Here is a 14,166-nt window from a genome sequence, read left to right as displayed (position 1 = left end):
TTTTATAGTAAAAGCTTGTACAAGTTGTAAATTTTAAAAGTAAACTAACTGGACAAATGAAAACATAAATGAAATCCTGTACTTGTCACTTCGTTGCTGTGCTACTTAAAATTTAAACTAGGGAAATCACAGCATATTTGAAGATTTGGGAAGGAAATTGCATTTCCTTGCCCAGGAAGTTGTCATTACTTGAGCCTTAACATACACAGTTTCAGGTTATATATGCATTATTTCTAAAAGTGTGTTTACTACAGGAAATGCTCAAAACTTCTCCTAAGCTTGATCTCTTCAGCATCATTTGTATCTCTATGGAATGGCTCTGGATCATTGACTGTGATTAGGTTTACTAATTAAGTTGCCCAATCCAAATTAATTTCTGGATTGAACTGGTCTAAAAAAGTAAGCTGAAACAATTGACTTTCCTTTTTGAAACCTTGAATGGTGTATTTTGTACTTCAGGCTACAGAAGAAATTGAGGATCGTGAGACCTTAGCACTGATGGCTGCAAGGAGTGAGAATGAGGGCACATCCGATGGTGAAACCTACATTGAGAAATACACACGTGGTGTGCTGCAAGTGGAGAACATTCTGAGCCTTGAACGACTAAGACAGGCAAGGAAATGGCATTTCTTGCACCCTTTGAGCTGGATTGTGAGAATCCAAGAAGAGATGATCTTTTGAAAATACTGTGTTGGGTTGTTTTAGAGATCATTGGACAAATAAATGGAAGGCTAAGTTACTTCTGTGATATACAAATTTCCAGTGATGGTGTAACTAAAGCTGGCAATGATGTGGTACTCAGAACCTAAACAAGCAAAGGCCAAAGAATGAATTTCAGACAGAAGCTTTGGTGGTTGTGTGTGCAAATTAAAATTTGTGAATGCTAACCCTGATTGCTGCTGTTATCTGCACTCAAAGGAAGAAGTGCCTATCCTGCTTGCTGAGTTCTCCTGAGGAGACCATGGCATTGCTATTAGTGTTTTGTTCTCTTTACACAGGCAGTCACTGTCAAAGAGGCGCTCTCCACCAAAGCCAGGAACATCCGCAGGAGCATCAGCACTCCGAACGTGCACAATGTAAGGGTCCTTCATCCTTAGCATGATGGGGCAGGGGCTGCTCCCTGTGTGCTGATGGAATGCTTGCACAACGAGATAGTTTAATGATTGCTCTGTGCTGCCACTAACCAGCCTGTGGGAAAGTGGTCATGAGGTGAAACCCCTCCCAAAATTGTCCATCCTAGCAGATAACAAAGTTAACAGGGAGAGGGAGGGTTGGTTGAAACTCTTCTCCTTTTACAAGGATACCCTTTTAGGAAGTAGTTCAGGATGACAACTGCCCTGATTCAGATTATGTTTACCTCCAAGTCACTTTAATTTTTTTCACAGTATAAGGGGTAGTTTCCATTGTTATGTGTTCTCTCACACACTCACACAGCAGAAACATAGATGTCTTTAGACATAATCTGATCTAAAAAAGCAAAACAGTTATTAGGACTAAATGGTCATAGTGTTTCCTCAAGGTATTATATCTCACAAATAAAAGACAGGCATTTTGTCATTGTCTCTTGGTGTTCCCTAGGTGTCCTGTAGTCGACTGGATCTTTCTGCCTGTGATGAAGATGACAAGGTATGGAAGCATAGCAACAAACAGCTCACATTCCCAGATTTCCCACCTCCACCAGAAGCAAGATGTGTTTGAGCATTGGGAAAAAAACCCCAGGAAAATAGAAATAGTATTTTCCTTTAGTAGTATTTAAAGCAGTTGATTTACATAGCGTATCTTCAAAATTCTGCACCCATTACATATAATTTTGCATTAAACCTTTTTGTCCTTCTCTGCTTTTCATATGATAATTATATAAACTGATATTTGAGAAACAGAGTAAAACCTTAAATACTTCACTGACCAGCTAATTAGCTTTTAAAAAATCCATTTCTGTGTGACTGGAAAATTGTCTGAAGCCAGTAATTGACACACCTTTGATTTGTAGGGTTTGGTTGACTTTTATTAAAAACAAATACCTGAGTTTACCTATTATTTTTTCCATATTTGCCTGCATCATCATGCAGATTTATGTATTTTTGTTTTTTTAGGGTTGGTCTGAAAGTCACCTAGATATATCTGACTGTTGTTCCAGTTATCAAGATGTATCATGCTATGGTACTTTGCCCAGGGAGTCACCTCGCAAGAGCAAAGATGGCAGTGGTGAGATTTCATATACATAATGACAGTGCTGGTGGATTCTTATTTACTGCATTAAACTGAAATTTAAGTTCCCAGTGCTCTTTTCCTGACAAATCTACTTCTACTTAAGGAGTTCAACATAATCTGAAAATAGGAAAGAAAGGGAGAAATGCATAAGACATCCAGGAAAGGAAGGTGTAAAGTTGAGGGTACCCAAAAAACCAAGAGGAGGGCAGAACATGCTAAATATAAATCAAAACTGTAGAAGAAAAAAACCCACCCAAAACAGAACAAAAAATACACACACACACACACACACACAAAAGAACAAAAAGCAGCTGCTGTTATTTTATGAATTTGAAGATGAGGATGGTTTTTTTTAAGTGGGAATTGTCCTTAGTGATGATATGTGGATATTGGCTGTGCCTCCTTGTCAGTGTGTTACAGGTGCCTTATTTCTTTCAGATCACATCGACCAGGCAGTACAGATAGAAATACTGCTGCAATAAAGTGACACTGGGGGTTTTTTCATCCCTTCTTTGATTGTAATTTCCTTTTTGATCATCCTGGCTGTTCCAGATGGCTGGCTTGGTTACAGGGCAGATTTCTACTGTTGTAGGAAGAGGTCAGGTGAGACATAGGAAGCAAAGAGTTTCTCAGTTCTAGTTTCAAGGACACTTCCTACTGTTTTTATGACCAAGATAAAAAGTAGAAATGTTGGAGCCTCAGAATGCAGAGTGCAGATACTGCTCTTCTCTGCTTTGCTTCTGTTTCCAGACTTCTCTGAGGATGTCACTGAGCTCTTCATTATTTCATGCCTAGACCAGTGGTTAAATACTAAAATATTGACATTTTTATGTAGCCAGCAACTTGTCAATTGCATGGCTTAACCTTCAGTTATTTTGAAATATGCTCTTGCAGTCAGGATATGAAGAACTGAAATATACACTATTTTTGCTTTTATACCTAGGTGTTGTAGCAGAGAATTCCCATGCTTTAATGGCCAGCCCTTTTAAAGCATTTTCTCCCCAGCCACCAAAGTTTTTCAAGCCCTTAATGCCAGTGAAAGAGGAACATAAAAGGAAGACCCCACTTGAAAGCCGACCTCTACTTAGTCAAGAGGTAATCTTTGAAACCACCTGCTTTTCTAAGGGAGGTGGAGTGATTTTGTGTACTTGGCAAATCATTTGCATCTGTTGCAACAGAATTTTGTAATTCTCTGGTAAAATTATTCAGACCACTCTTTATATGTGGTGGAGTTTTGCTGTTTGTTTTTTACCTGAATGCAGGGTTTGTGGGTTTTGGGTTTGGTTTTTTTACTTCTTGATATGTATTCTCCTTTACAAGATACTTCTATTTTAGAGTAGTAGTAACCTACCTTTTTTTTTTTAATTTTTTTTTTATTCTTTAGTAAGATGTTGGTGTGGATTTTTTCCATACATCAAATGTAATTCTGTGAAACTATTCCAGGGTGGTTATAATTCTGGCCTTTTTTCCTCACCCTCAAACTCTGGGAGGAGTGCATGTGTTCCCTTACCCATTAACTTGAATTTTGGTGTCTGTATGGCCAGCATGGGTGTTTCACCTTCATCATGTCTTCACAGCTTTCTAACTTGGCACTCACTTAGCACTGTGGTCAGAGCTGTGTGTGATGTGCTGTGTGTCTCAACCTTTGCAGAGCATGTCTCCATCTCAGGTGCACTGTGCTGGCTGTGCTGTGCCTGCAGGAAGCAGTGCCAGCAGCATGCCTGAGGAGAAGATTGTAAGTTTTGTACCAGTTTCTGGTTCAAAGCCTGGTGGTGGGCTTGAGGCATCCACACTACTGCAGCAGGAAAAAGAAGCTGTGAGGTGGAAATAACCACTTGTGGCTGATTGTAGGTTATGGTTGCCTGGCTTGCAAATGCATTCTGTCACTGGAGCTAACTCCTCTGGGGTTTGGTGTTTTGTTTTTGTTTTGTTTTGGGTTTTAATGTTTATATGTCATTTGTCTTGTGGGGTGGGAGAAGAGGGGAGGCTGTAATGTTAACAGGGAGTAAAGGATATGTTAGTGAGCAATGCTGTTGTCACTCTAATATACCTTGTATGTTACCTAGATTTTGTGACTATACCCCAGAGTAAATGGAATGATCCCATTTGGTGTAAGTAACCGTGCATTTAGGTGTGGGTACACTATGAAAAGCTTCTCATTGCCTGACATGGAAGTAATATGACTAAAATAAGATTGCTGCTCTTAATTAACCTGCAGCCTGTCTTCATCATAATTCAGGTGGAAATTGAGGTGGAGGGCTTTTGTTTTGATCTTCACCTGCTAAATCCTTTTCTCACTGCTGCTTCAACAAATGGTGTATCATCATTTCTGCTGTATGATTGTTTTGGTTTTGGGGCTGTGGAACGTGGCTGCAAATACTTGCTTTAATCAGAGCTTTGGATTTAAAATTCAGAACCATTGAATTATTTCCTGTAAGTCTTATGGGACACTTTTCCACAAAAGTGCAGTGATGGATTCTTCCTATTTAACATTTATTTTCATTCCTACTATATATCCATTAAAAAAAAAATGTTCAGGATTTCTAATGCTGTTTACTAGGTTGTTAGACCAAAGTATCCTGACTATTTTGGTGTATATATTTGAAGCCTGGCTGCTGGGTTTGGGTGGCAACTGTTTTATTCTTGATCATGTTAATTTTCCATAAGGTAGCTGATGTGCTGACTCTCACTGAGTCACTGATACAAATAGCATGAAGGTATTTGGAAGAAAAAATCTTCTAGAGGGTTGAAAAAACGTCCCTTGGAAAATAAATTGTTACAAAACTTTCCATAGCAACTTGAGGGCGGTTTTAATGCCTTGAGTGAAAACAAAGTCCCACCCCATGCATGCCCTGAATTAACCCAGGCACTTGCCTGTGCTGCTTTCCACGGATATGCTGAAGCTTTCAGAGCTAGAAAAGGGCAACATTCCGCCACCAGGCTTTGCCAACTAGAAGGGAGCTAATTCCCTGAACACTATGAACCTGCTGCAGCCAACAGGACCATGGAAAGAGCTGTTCTTTCAGTTCTCAGCTGCCTGACTCATACTGACTTCTCCCTTGTATCAACACAGCTTTTTGTTTGGTTGCATATGAAGTCAGATCAAGGGAACTGATCCACCCAGTTGATGGCTTGACTTACCAAGAGGTTTTCATTTGGATCTAGTCCTCTCTCTGATGACTTTTAAGACCCTTGAGGGTCCTGGGGAGACAGGCAAGGTAGTAGGGAGGAGGTTGACACGGCTACTTTGTGTAGCCCAGACAGCCTGTGATGTTATATTTAGCAAATTATGCTTCTGGGGGGTTTTATTACTTTAGGAAAGAAGTATTTGTAGGATGTAGGCTTCCCAGCCTATCCCATTTTTCAGAGCTGCAGTGAGTCCTATGTTTTAACCAGGCTAGAGGATTCCAATATTCAAAACACATTTGTCAAAGGAGGCAAAAAAAAAGGCAGTTAACAAAAAATATTTTTATTCACTTGGCCTGAAATAGAGTATTCAACCTGAAATTTCAGAGAATATTTACATATGCTTGATATTTCAGCTATATCAAAGCAGCATGATGTAGGGGCATGTTCTATATAATACAGGAATACAATGAATTATGTTAAGGTCAGATTAAATATTTTCATATTAGATGTATTTAAATACTCCCAGTAATTAACATGTTTAAGGGAGGGTTTGCTAAGAGGAGATTCTTCTAGTGGGCAATAAAAATTGAGGCACCAGTGGTGCAAACACTAGGTATTACTGATTTTTAAATTAGTAAAGTGGGAAATAACTTGTTGAGTTTACTCGAGAAGTGTAATTTAGGGATTTGAAAGCTGGGATGCTTTAACTTTTAATGACACAGTATCTTTGTTATGAAGCACATATAGAGAAGCTGCTCTGTGCTCTTGCTTATTTTGCTTTTTACTGCTAGAACTTGATATGTAGTCTTGTCTTATTAGTTCTTGCTGTCATAGTCTTTCTGTTACCAGTTCTTTAATCTGCTTTTCATTATAGTAATTCTGTTACATCCCAGGAAAGTTGCTGAAGTTTCTTGACCAGTTTTGCAAATATTTTATCTTTATTTATACCAATAGCCTGAACCGTACAAGGCACCTTCTTTTTTTTTTTTTTCCCCAACATCTCACATCCACAGAAATTTGAAGAACTCTGAAATTGTTTCATTTCTGGGATTTCCTAATCACGAAATTCAGGAGAAGCTCTGAAAGGAAATTTGTCTTTCCCCACCAGGGGCATCTTTTGTTTGTCACAAGGTGGTGTCTCCTCACCTATTCACAGCATTTTTCATAGCCCATGTTCTAGTAAGAAGACCGGTTCTCTGTACCTTAGCTTTTGCACTTATGATGACAGATAACCCTGAAATGGCACATGATTGACACTGTAGTTACTTGTTTAATCTTTCCTAATCACTCACCAATGTCTGTAGAGCCATTTCTTAGTTACAGCCTTTTATCCAGTCTGATTCTGAACAGGGACACTACCAAGGTGGGGTTTTTTCAGTCAGATGTGGAATCCTGCAAGTTTCAAAGCGGACACAGAGAACTCTGTTATAAAAATACCTTTTGGTCTCAAGGGGACATTTAGCTAGTATCAACTAGAAAGCTTCCTTTGTTAAATGTTTATTAATTTGGAGTCCATATATAACTTCAACTTAAGAAAGTATTTCATAAGCTCTTAGTTTTTAATGTTAAAAAAAACCAAAACCCCAAACTATAAGGTTCTGCATAGAACAAAACTTAGTTTTGCACAAGTAAAAAGGGCTAAAGAGAAGAATTAAGCAGAATGATTGAGAAAATATCCCTCAAGAGGTATCCTGCAATATGCAAGAAAGATTATTTGCATAGGGCTTTAGTGCTTGGAAGAGTATTCATAGTCTCAATAAAGCAGGTGTTAATTTTTTTCGTTGCTTCTAAAGGAACTGTGGATTTCAGATGTAAATAGCAAGTTTTTCAATATTGTAAATAAAACTCACTAGTCTTACATGCAGTTTTGTAACACTATTGCTCCTCTTCAGAGAAATAAATAATTGCAAACTAAAGCCTCCATCCAAATTCTGTATGAGAAATAACTCTGAAAGAGTGCTGTGAAAATTAGGAAGCAAAGGATATCAAGCCTTTACTTGAGCAAATATTAATAATCTGAAATGTGATTAGATTTGTCAGCTGTACTTAGACAAGTAGACACATCCTGTTCAGATACTGATAGCTGTGCCAGCAAAAAATTAATATTATTGAAAATCTTGAGTCATCTTAAGAGGCCAATCTGCATGGGTAATACTGAATTATATTTGCTATGAGTTTGAACATGGTAGGAATGGACATGAGACCTTGTTACTGCTAAGGGCCATCTGACATATGGGGAGAAACTGGAATATCTAGAGCTGTTCAGCCTTAAGGAGAATAGTCACAGGGGCATCTATCAATGTATAAAAACACCTGATGGGCCAAGGCAGACTCTTCTCAGCAGTGTCCAGTGACCGACATGAGGCAAATCAAAACACATGAGATTCCATCTGATCACAAGATGCAACAAGAAAACACTTTGCTGTGAGTGAGGTTAAACACTGGAATAAGGAAGGTTGTAGAGATCTCAAAACCCACCCAGTTGGACACTGTCTTGGATAGCCTGCTCTGGCTGACCCAGCTTGAGCAGAGAAAAATTGGGCTAATTGACCTCAAGAGGTGCCTTCCAATCCAAACAATTCTGTGATTATTCTGACATGGGCAAGCTGAGCAAATCTGTTTCCTGTCTGGGCATTTGAAGTGTTGTTATGCAAACTTATTTGAGCAGTCTTGGCAATTTTGAAGTGAGGAAACATTTTCAAGAGGATATTTATCCTGATGTGTTGATACTCTGTGGTCATCTGGTTTACTGTTCTGCTTTTCCTTTTACATTGGTGAATCACAGCAGGTGTCTGAAAGCATCCAGGTAATTCAGATATCATACAGGATCTGCCTTAATTTGAAATCTGTGATGCAGATGAAGGAACTTAGGTGCTTGAGTTTCTTTATAGGACTTAAGCAGTTATTATTTTTATTAAAACACAATTATTTCTAGTGGAAATGTTCTGTAAACTAACAATTTTTAATATGTATATGTGTGTATACATATACCTATGTTTATACCTGCATATATAAATGAAGACATATACTTGTATAAAAAAGGAAGTACTTAAAAAAGCATTTATGTGGAGTCCTGCCTGCAGTATTTTATCTTGGGGGAACAGTCCTACCATGTTGCTGGAGTCTTTCTCAGATTCATCTTTACATACTGAAGTCCTCAGCTTCAGATGGACTCTGTGAAAGCCACATCTGTGGTCTGATCATGGTGCATCCCCACACATCACCAAGGGGAAATTCAGGAGGCACCTCCAAATTCTGCCAGGGTGATTAGAGTCACTTATTTCCCTCCAAACACGTACATGTATACATGCAAATGCTTCCTTGAAGATTTGCTGTAATATTTGATCTTTGTGATAGCCTGGGGAAAGCAAAATTATTTAGCCTTGCTGATACCAGGTTAGTAGAAAATCCCACTGTGCAAAGTTTTAATAATCCCAAAGTTTTGAATAACCTGTATTGCAGCATGGACTCTGTAAGGTCTTTTCTATTCATATTTATGTTTATCTTGGTAGTAAATTAACTCTATAAAATACCTTCAGTAGGTTTAATTAGTAAAAATCATGGGGGAAAAAAAAAGGTTGTGGATGAAAATATGTAACTTTTATTGCTTTAAATTTTCTGAACTATTTGGAATTTATTTTCTAAAAAATGAATAGCTCAATGTAGATAGTATATGTTCCCAGCAGCTCTATTCTATGGTGTCTTCCATTCTTCAGTTAAAGAATATTAAAGGTACATATTTCTCCATGCTCAGAAAGGAAAAAATCAAGGATGATTAGTTTATTTTGGAAACCTCACTGTCACAGGTTCCTAATCCTAATTCCTCTTTTCATTTGCAGGACTCTGAGGAGGAAGACAGTGAGTTAGAGGCCATTAATAAGAAACTGATAAGTCCACAAAGTTTTCAAAATTTCCGGCCTTATGTCCCGGAGGAGTTTGCCGACTTCAGTATTTACAATGCTAGCCTGGAGAACAGGGAGTGGTTTTCCTCTAAATCAGACTTCATGGGCTCCCGTGTTCTTGAGAAGGAGGTGTCCCGCAGCCCCACCACTAGCAGCATCACTAGTGGCTACTTTTCCCACAGTGCCTCTAATGCCACCCTGTCTGACATGCTTGTTCCCTGTAGTGATAGCACAGACCAGCTAGCCAGTCACTCCAAGGAGCTGGACTCCAGTGATCCCTCAGGACCATCCCTTGCACATGATTTAGCATCTTCTTTGAACAAGGAATGTCGAGAGTTAGAAAAGGAGTTAGCGAGAGAGAAATTACCTGTGGTACCACTGAAAGAAAACAGTGCCTTAACAGAGCAAGTACCACTGTCATTCAGTGCCACTGACAGAGACTCTCAGCAGCTACCCAGAGCTGGATCCCTCTCAGCTCTAAGTTCCTTGGATGGCAAGAGCACCATTGAATTTTCAGCACACGAGGTGACAGTTGAGCGCACGACGGACGTTCTGGAAGATCACTCCTTTACTGAGTTCATGGGTGTTGAAGATGGGAAGGACTTTGACCATTCAGCAGCTCCACAGTCAGGTTCCCTTCTGTCCTCTAACGGAGCGAGCGCCTCGGAGTCACCCCGAGGCCCTGGCAAGGGGCAGAGCCCGTGCATGGGCCAGCAGAGCTCTGCAGCAGCAGGTGACAGCTGGCTTGCAGGTGCTGTGGAAAGCCCTTTTTGCTCTGGACTGGTGAAAGACACTTCAGCCCCTGAGACTTACCCCAATGCTTCCACGGACGATTTTATTACGAAGGACCACTTGGATGGTTCTGATTGTGAAGAAGGTGCTTCTGCAGATCAAACCCACGTCTTGCCAAGCTGGGTGGCCGTGGGCGAGCAAGTGTGTGTTGGAAGTAATAAGATGGGCACAGTGAGATACGTTGGAACAGTGGATTTTTCAGCTGGAATCTGGGTTGGAGTTGAACTCAATGTTCAGCTGGGTAAGACTAAATGTGTTCTGGTTTGTCTGTGCAGCTAGTGTGACCAGTTTTTAAAGTCACAGTACAGTAATTACTTCCAGTTCAGTCCTGGGAAGTACCTCCAGTTTCGTGAAGCTTGGTATGTGATACATCCAATTCTCAGCTCTCTGGTTATAGGGATGCTCTGATCCATTTTTAACTGTCTAAAAGCTCTGCTTTAGCATGTTGAGGTAGTTCCCATTGATACCCACCTGTTTTTACAGATCAGAGAAACATGCAAAACCTAAAATTGGCAGATTTTTAAAATCAGTGTGCACAAATTCATGAACAGTTCTAACGGTGTGTGTCACTTGTCAGATAGGTTTGCTGTCAGTGGCTTTTAGAGATTTATTGTTTTCCACTGAGGAAAGATGAATTCCAGAGCATAGGTTTTCCATAACTTCACTTCAGAGGGGTTAGAAAAAGTCAGTGCTGTGCAAGTGTTAAGAAACTTCAATAGAAACACTTCAGGTCATTTCAAGATATTTTTAGTAGTTTAATAGGTAATATCACTTATGCCAGAAGTTTGTCTCCAGCTAAATTTTAAGATTTGCAATCAATTGGTTTTGAGGACAGTTTATTTTGGAAAATGAACACATGCTTGGTTTTTTAAACTGTTAGTTAACAAAGCAGTATTTTAGAAAATCATCTTTTTGGTCCCATTTCAAGCCCTCCTTTCCAAGTTTTATTCTCCCTAGTGTATGGTGAGCATCTGGCTCTGTCACTCAGCAGGAATAATCTTGACTATTTGACAGATAACCAAAGCTATTCACACTTCAGTGCCTCAATTGTATGTGCTAGTGGCAGCACCAACATTAATCCTGTTAATTTCTTTCCCTTGAAGGGAAGCACGATGGAATTGTGAAAGGCAGAGAGTACTTCCACTGCAAACCACGACATGGTGTTTTCGTTCGTCCGGGGCGCCTCAGCAAAGCACCAGCTCCCACAAGGAAATGGAGTAGCACTTCCCGGTCTCAGGCATCTTCCACTTTGGAGAAACGGAAGAGTTCTGTGCTTCAAGGCTCATCAGCCACTCCCAAGACAGGAGGAGACGTCCTCTGCCATTCAGGAGATGCAGCAGCTTCTGCTTTTTCTAGGAAACAAGAAAACAGGAAATCTTGGATTAACTAAACCGCAGTATTTTTGCACTTACTACACGCATCACTGTGTAGAAAATTTTACGGATTTTTGAAGCTATTGTACATTTTAACCTGTCCATACGGAATGTGTATTCTCTAGAGTCCTTGACTTAATTCTCTAATTTTTTATAAATAATATATATATTATATATATATGAATGTGTATCTATAGTTTGTCTGCCAGTGGGCAGATGCGGCTGCACACTAAAACACAGTTAAAGCTGATTGTAGATAACTGAGGTACTGGACTATTTGTTACGCAACAACTTGGGAGATATATTTTAAACAACAAAAGATATTTTATTGAGGAAAAACCAGGATGTAAATCCATATTTGGAGGAAAAACCCAACCGCTACGGTTTGCTGTTCTTAATTACCAAAGAACTTGTTTTAGACTGACATATTTGCTGTTTATATCTTTCTATTGTAAATGTTTTAACTGGTAACTTGGTGCCATGTTTCTTTCAGTCACTGGGCACCGTGCAGCCTTCCGTGTTTAAGCACACTGAAATATCCAACTGCTTCGTATGTTTTGTCTTCCTAGAGGCCTGCCACTGTGCTGACTTGGTGTTGGAATGACTGACGATGCCTGAAGCTATGAGTCTGGCATTTCACATGTTAGCAAAAGCCAGCCGGGCAGCTTGACTGCAGAAACAGTATTACTGCAAGGGTGTGAGAGGACAACATTCTGGGTTTTTTTAGGGGGTTTTGGGTTTTTTGGGTGTGGGGTGGGGAGAAATGGGAAATAAAGAAGCAGTAAATGGATCATGACTGCAAACTTTGCACTTGTTACTTGCCGGTTTATTATCAAGATGAAATAGAACCTGCTAAAGTAATTTTAATCTGTAAAGTTTATTTTAATAATGGGAATGATGGAGGGATTTATGTCTGGTGCTCATGAATTCCTAAGAAGGTTGTTCCACATGTAGATACTGTAGATGCTTGTACAAGTGTTCTGGATGTTTGTAAAGCAACATGGTAAAAAAATGAGTGAAGTGAATGGCCTGCTGTATCATTTCTTTGTTCCTTAGCAAGTGAATGATTGAGATACCTGGGACCTTACTGAAAAGCTGCTGTTCTTTCTTTGATTGTTGTGTACAGTAAGCAGACTCTCGTATTTTACTATTTACTGTAAAGAACTGTAATTTATATACTGCCATACTGTATTTAATTGGTGCAGACCTATTGTGTGTTAGAATACAGACTGTTTACTTGGGATTTAAAAAAAATGTTTTGCTTTTGTTTGGTACAATTAGGCTTCATGCTCAAACAGAGGGAGCTGTTTCTAGCTGGTGCTGCTGAGATTCGAAGGGCTTGGTAAAAATGCTGAAGGATAGTGTGGCTGGAGTGGAAGACTGTGTGGTATGAACCCATGTTACCACTGAGCCTCAGAGGAGAACAGTACCTCTGTGGATACACATTCCTCACCTTCTGCTTTTCCAGTCCCTCCAAGGAGAGGCAGTGGAACCATGGAACTCCTGTCGGAGAGCAGAATCATGCAGGTCAAGGGGAGTTGGGACAAGTACCTGGAAGACAGACAGGAGAGGAACATTGCTAAATATATAAAGGCCTCAGCTGGCTGCAGCATGCTTGGCAGCCAGGAGGGCAGTGTGGTGGGGAAGGCAGTGAAAGGAGGGGCTGTCAAGTGCAGTGCACTTGCCCTTGCTGTGGCTTTTGTCCCTTCTAAGACAGGATTCTCATGTGCTAATTGATTTTGGTAAAATGCATATCTTTGCAGAACAGTTCATGCTTCTGGTGTCCAGCTAGAGTTGCTCTCACTGCATCAATGACACTGCTGCTGGAGGAAACTAGTGTAATAGAAAAAGATTTTGTGCAGAATTATTTTATCAGGCACAGATAATTGTGGAACACTGCCACATGTCAACACCAGACACCCCAGTGTTCTGCAGTTAAGTTTAGATGTTTAATCTTTTTATAAACCTTCTAGGAAATTTACTTACTCGTTGGCATTAACATATTTGTCCAGGACTACTACAAACAATTTTGAAAATTAATGTGGCCATTTTCTTATGGCACACATTCAGTTACACCAGGTTAGCATCAGCCAGCATCAGCTGGGCTCTTCACTGTTTCAGACTGCTGAGAATACAGAATGCATGATTGCCTATTCCAAGAGCACAGTTATCTCAGTCTTTCTGAAGCAATCAATCTGTATATTCCAGAGACCAAAGCAAGCCAACCTTGTGTCCTTCTGTACCCATTTCACATAACCTATGCCAGCATGAGTTCTGTTGTTATTAAAAGACTTGTACTTTTGCAAACCTTGCATGTTAACATGCCCTGCCCTGTGTTGATATAAAGTTAGAAGGAGTACAGCTAACAAGTGCAATGATATGATAGGAAAATGAAAGTTCTTTGGCTGATGTGTCTTCAAAATTCTAGTACATAAACAGAACCATTTTTCTCCTGTTAGCAGTGTTAGACTAGGATTTTTCTGTCTTGAACTTTGGATTCAAAGTGGAAGAAGATCATGGTGATAGTGCAACTGCAAATTGCTTTTTTTCTTATTTTTAATATTAACTAACAGCTAAAATACGCTGGCTAATAAGCACAATGTACAGTCTATAGCAAGATCTCAATTTTTAAAAAATACACCAGTAACGTTATGCAGAGTCAATCCCTCATTTAACAAAACCTGCTATCCTGTTTGTTTCCCCAATCTGCACAGAATTAACAGATTTTGACCATCAGGGTCTTTAGAATGCTAAGTAAG

At 39.6% G+C, this 14,166-nt stretch overlaps 1 protein-coding gene across 3 annotated transcripts in view; it reads left to right on the top strand.

Moving 5' to 3' along the window:
• KIF13A (kinesin family member 13A) overlaps positions 1–13,727 on the top strand; it is a 104,027-nt gene extending 90,300 nt beyond the window's left edge. For 2 of the 3 annotated variants that reach the window (XM_056483941.1, XM_056483940.1), the window contains 7 exons: positions 460–612; positions 999–1,076; positions 1,579–1,626; positions 2,094–2,205; positions 3,155–3,306; positions 9,180–10,275; positions 11,138–13,727. In XM_056483941.1, the coding sequence (XP_056339916.1) occupies positions 460–612; positions 999–1,076; positions 1,579–1,626; positions 2,094–2,205; positions 3,155–3,306; positions 9,180–10,275; positions 11,138–11,424 (1,926 nt within the window). In that variant the 3' untranslated portion in view covers positions 11,425–13,727. Of the gene's footprint in view, positions 1–459; positions 613–998; positions 1,077–1,578; positions 1,627–2,093; positions 2,206–3,154; positions 3,307–3,862; positions 3,947–9,179; positions 10,276–11,137 lie in introns of all 3 variants that reach the window. The other variant, XM_056483942.1, reaches the window with a different exon arrangement.
• Positions 13,728–14,166: the final 439 nt, after the last annotated feature.

Source organism: Oenanthe melanoleuca, chromosome 2, assembly GCF_029582105.1.
Source record: "Oenanthe melanoleuca isolate GR-GAL-2019-014 chromosome 2, OMel1.0, whole genome shotgun sequence".
NCBI classification, from domain to species: Eukaryota; Metazoa; Chordata; class Aves; order Passeriformes; family Muscicapidae; genus Oenanthe; species Oenanthe melanoleuca.
The sequence above is the reverse complement of the archived record's forward strand: the minus strand, read 5'-3'. Positions and strand labels throughout refer to the sequence as shown.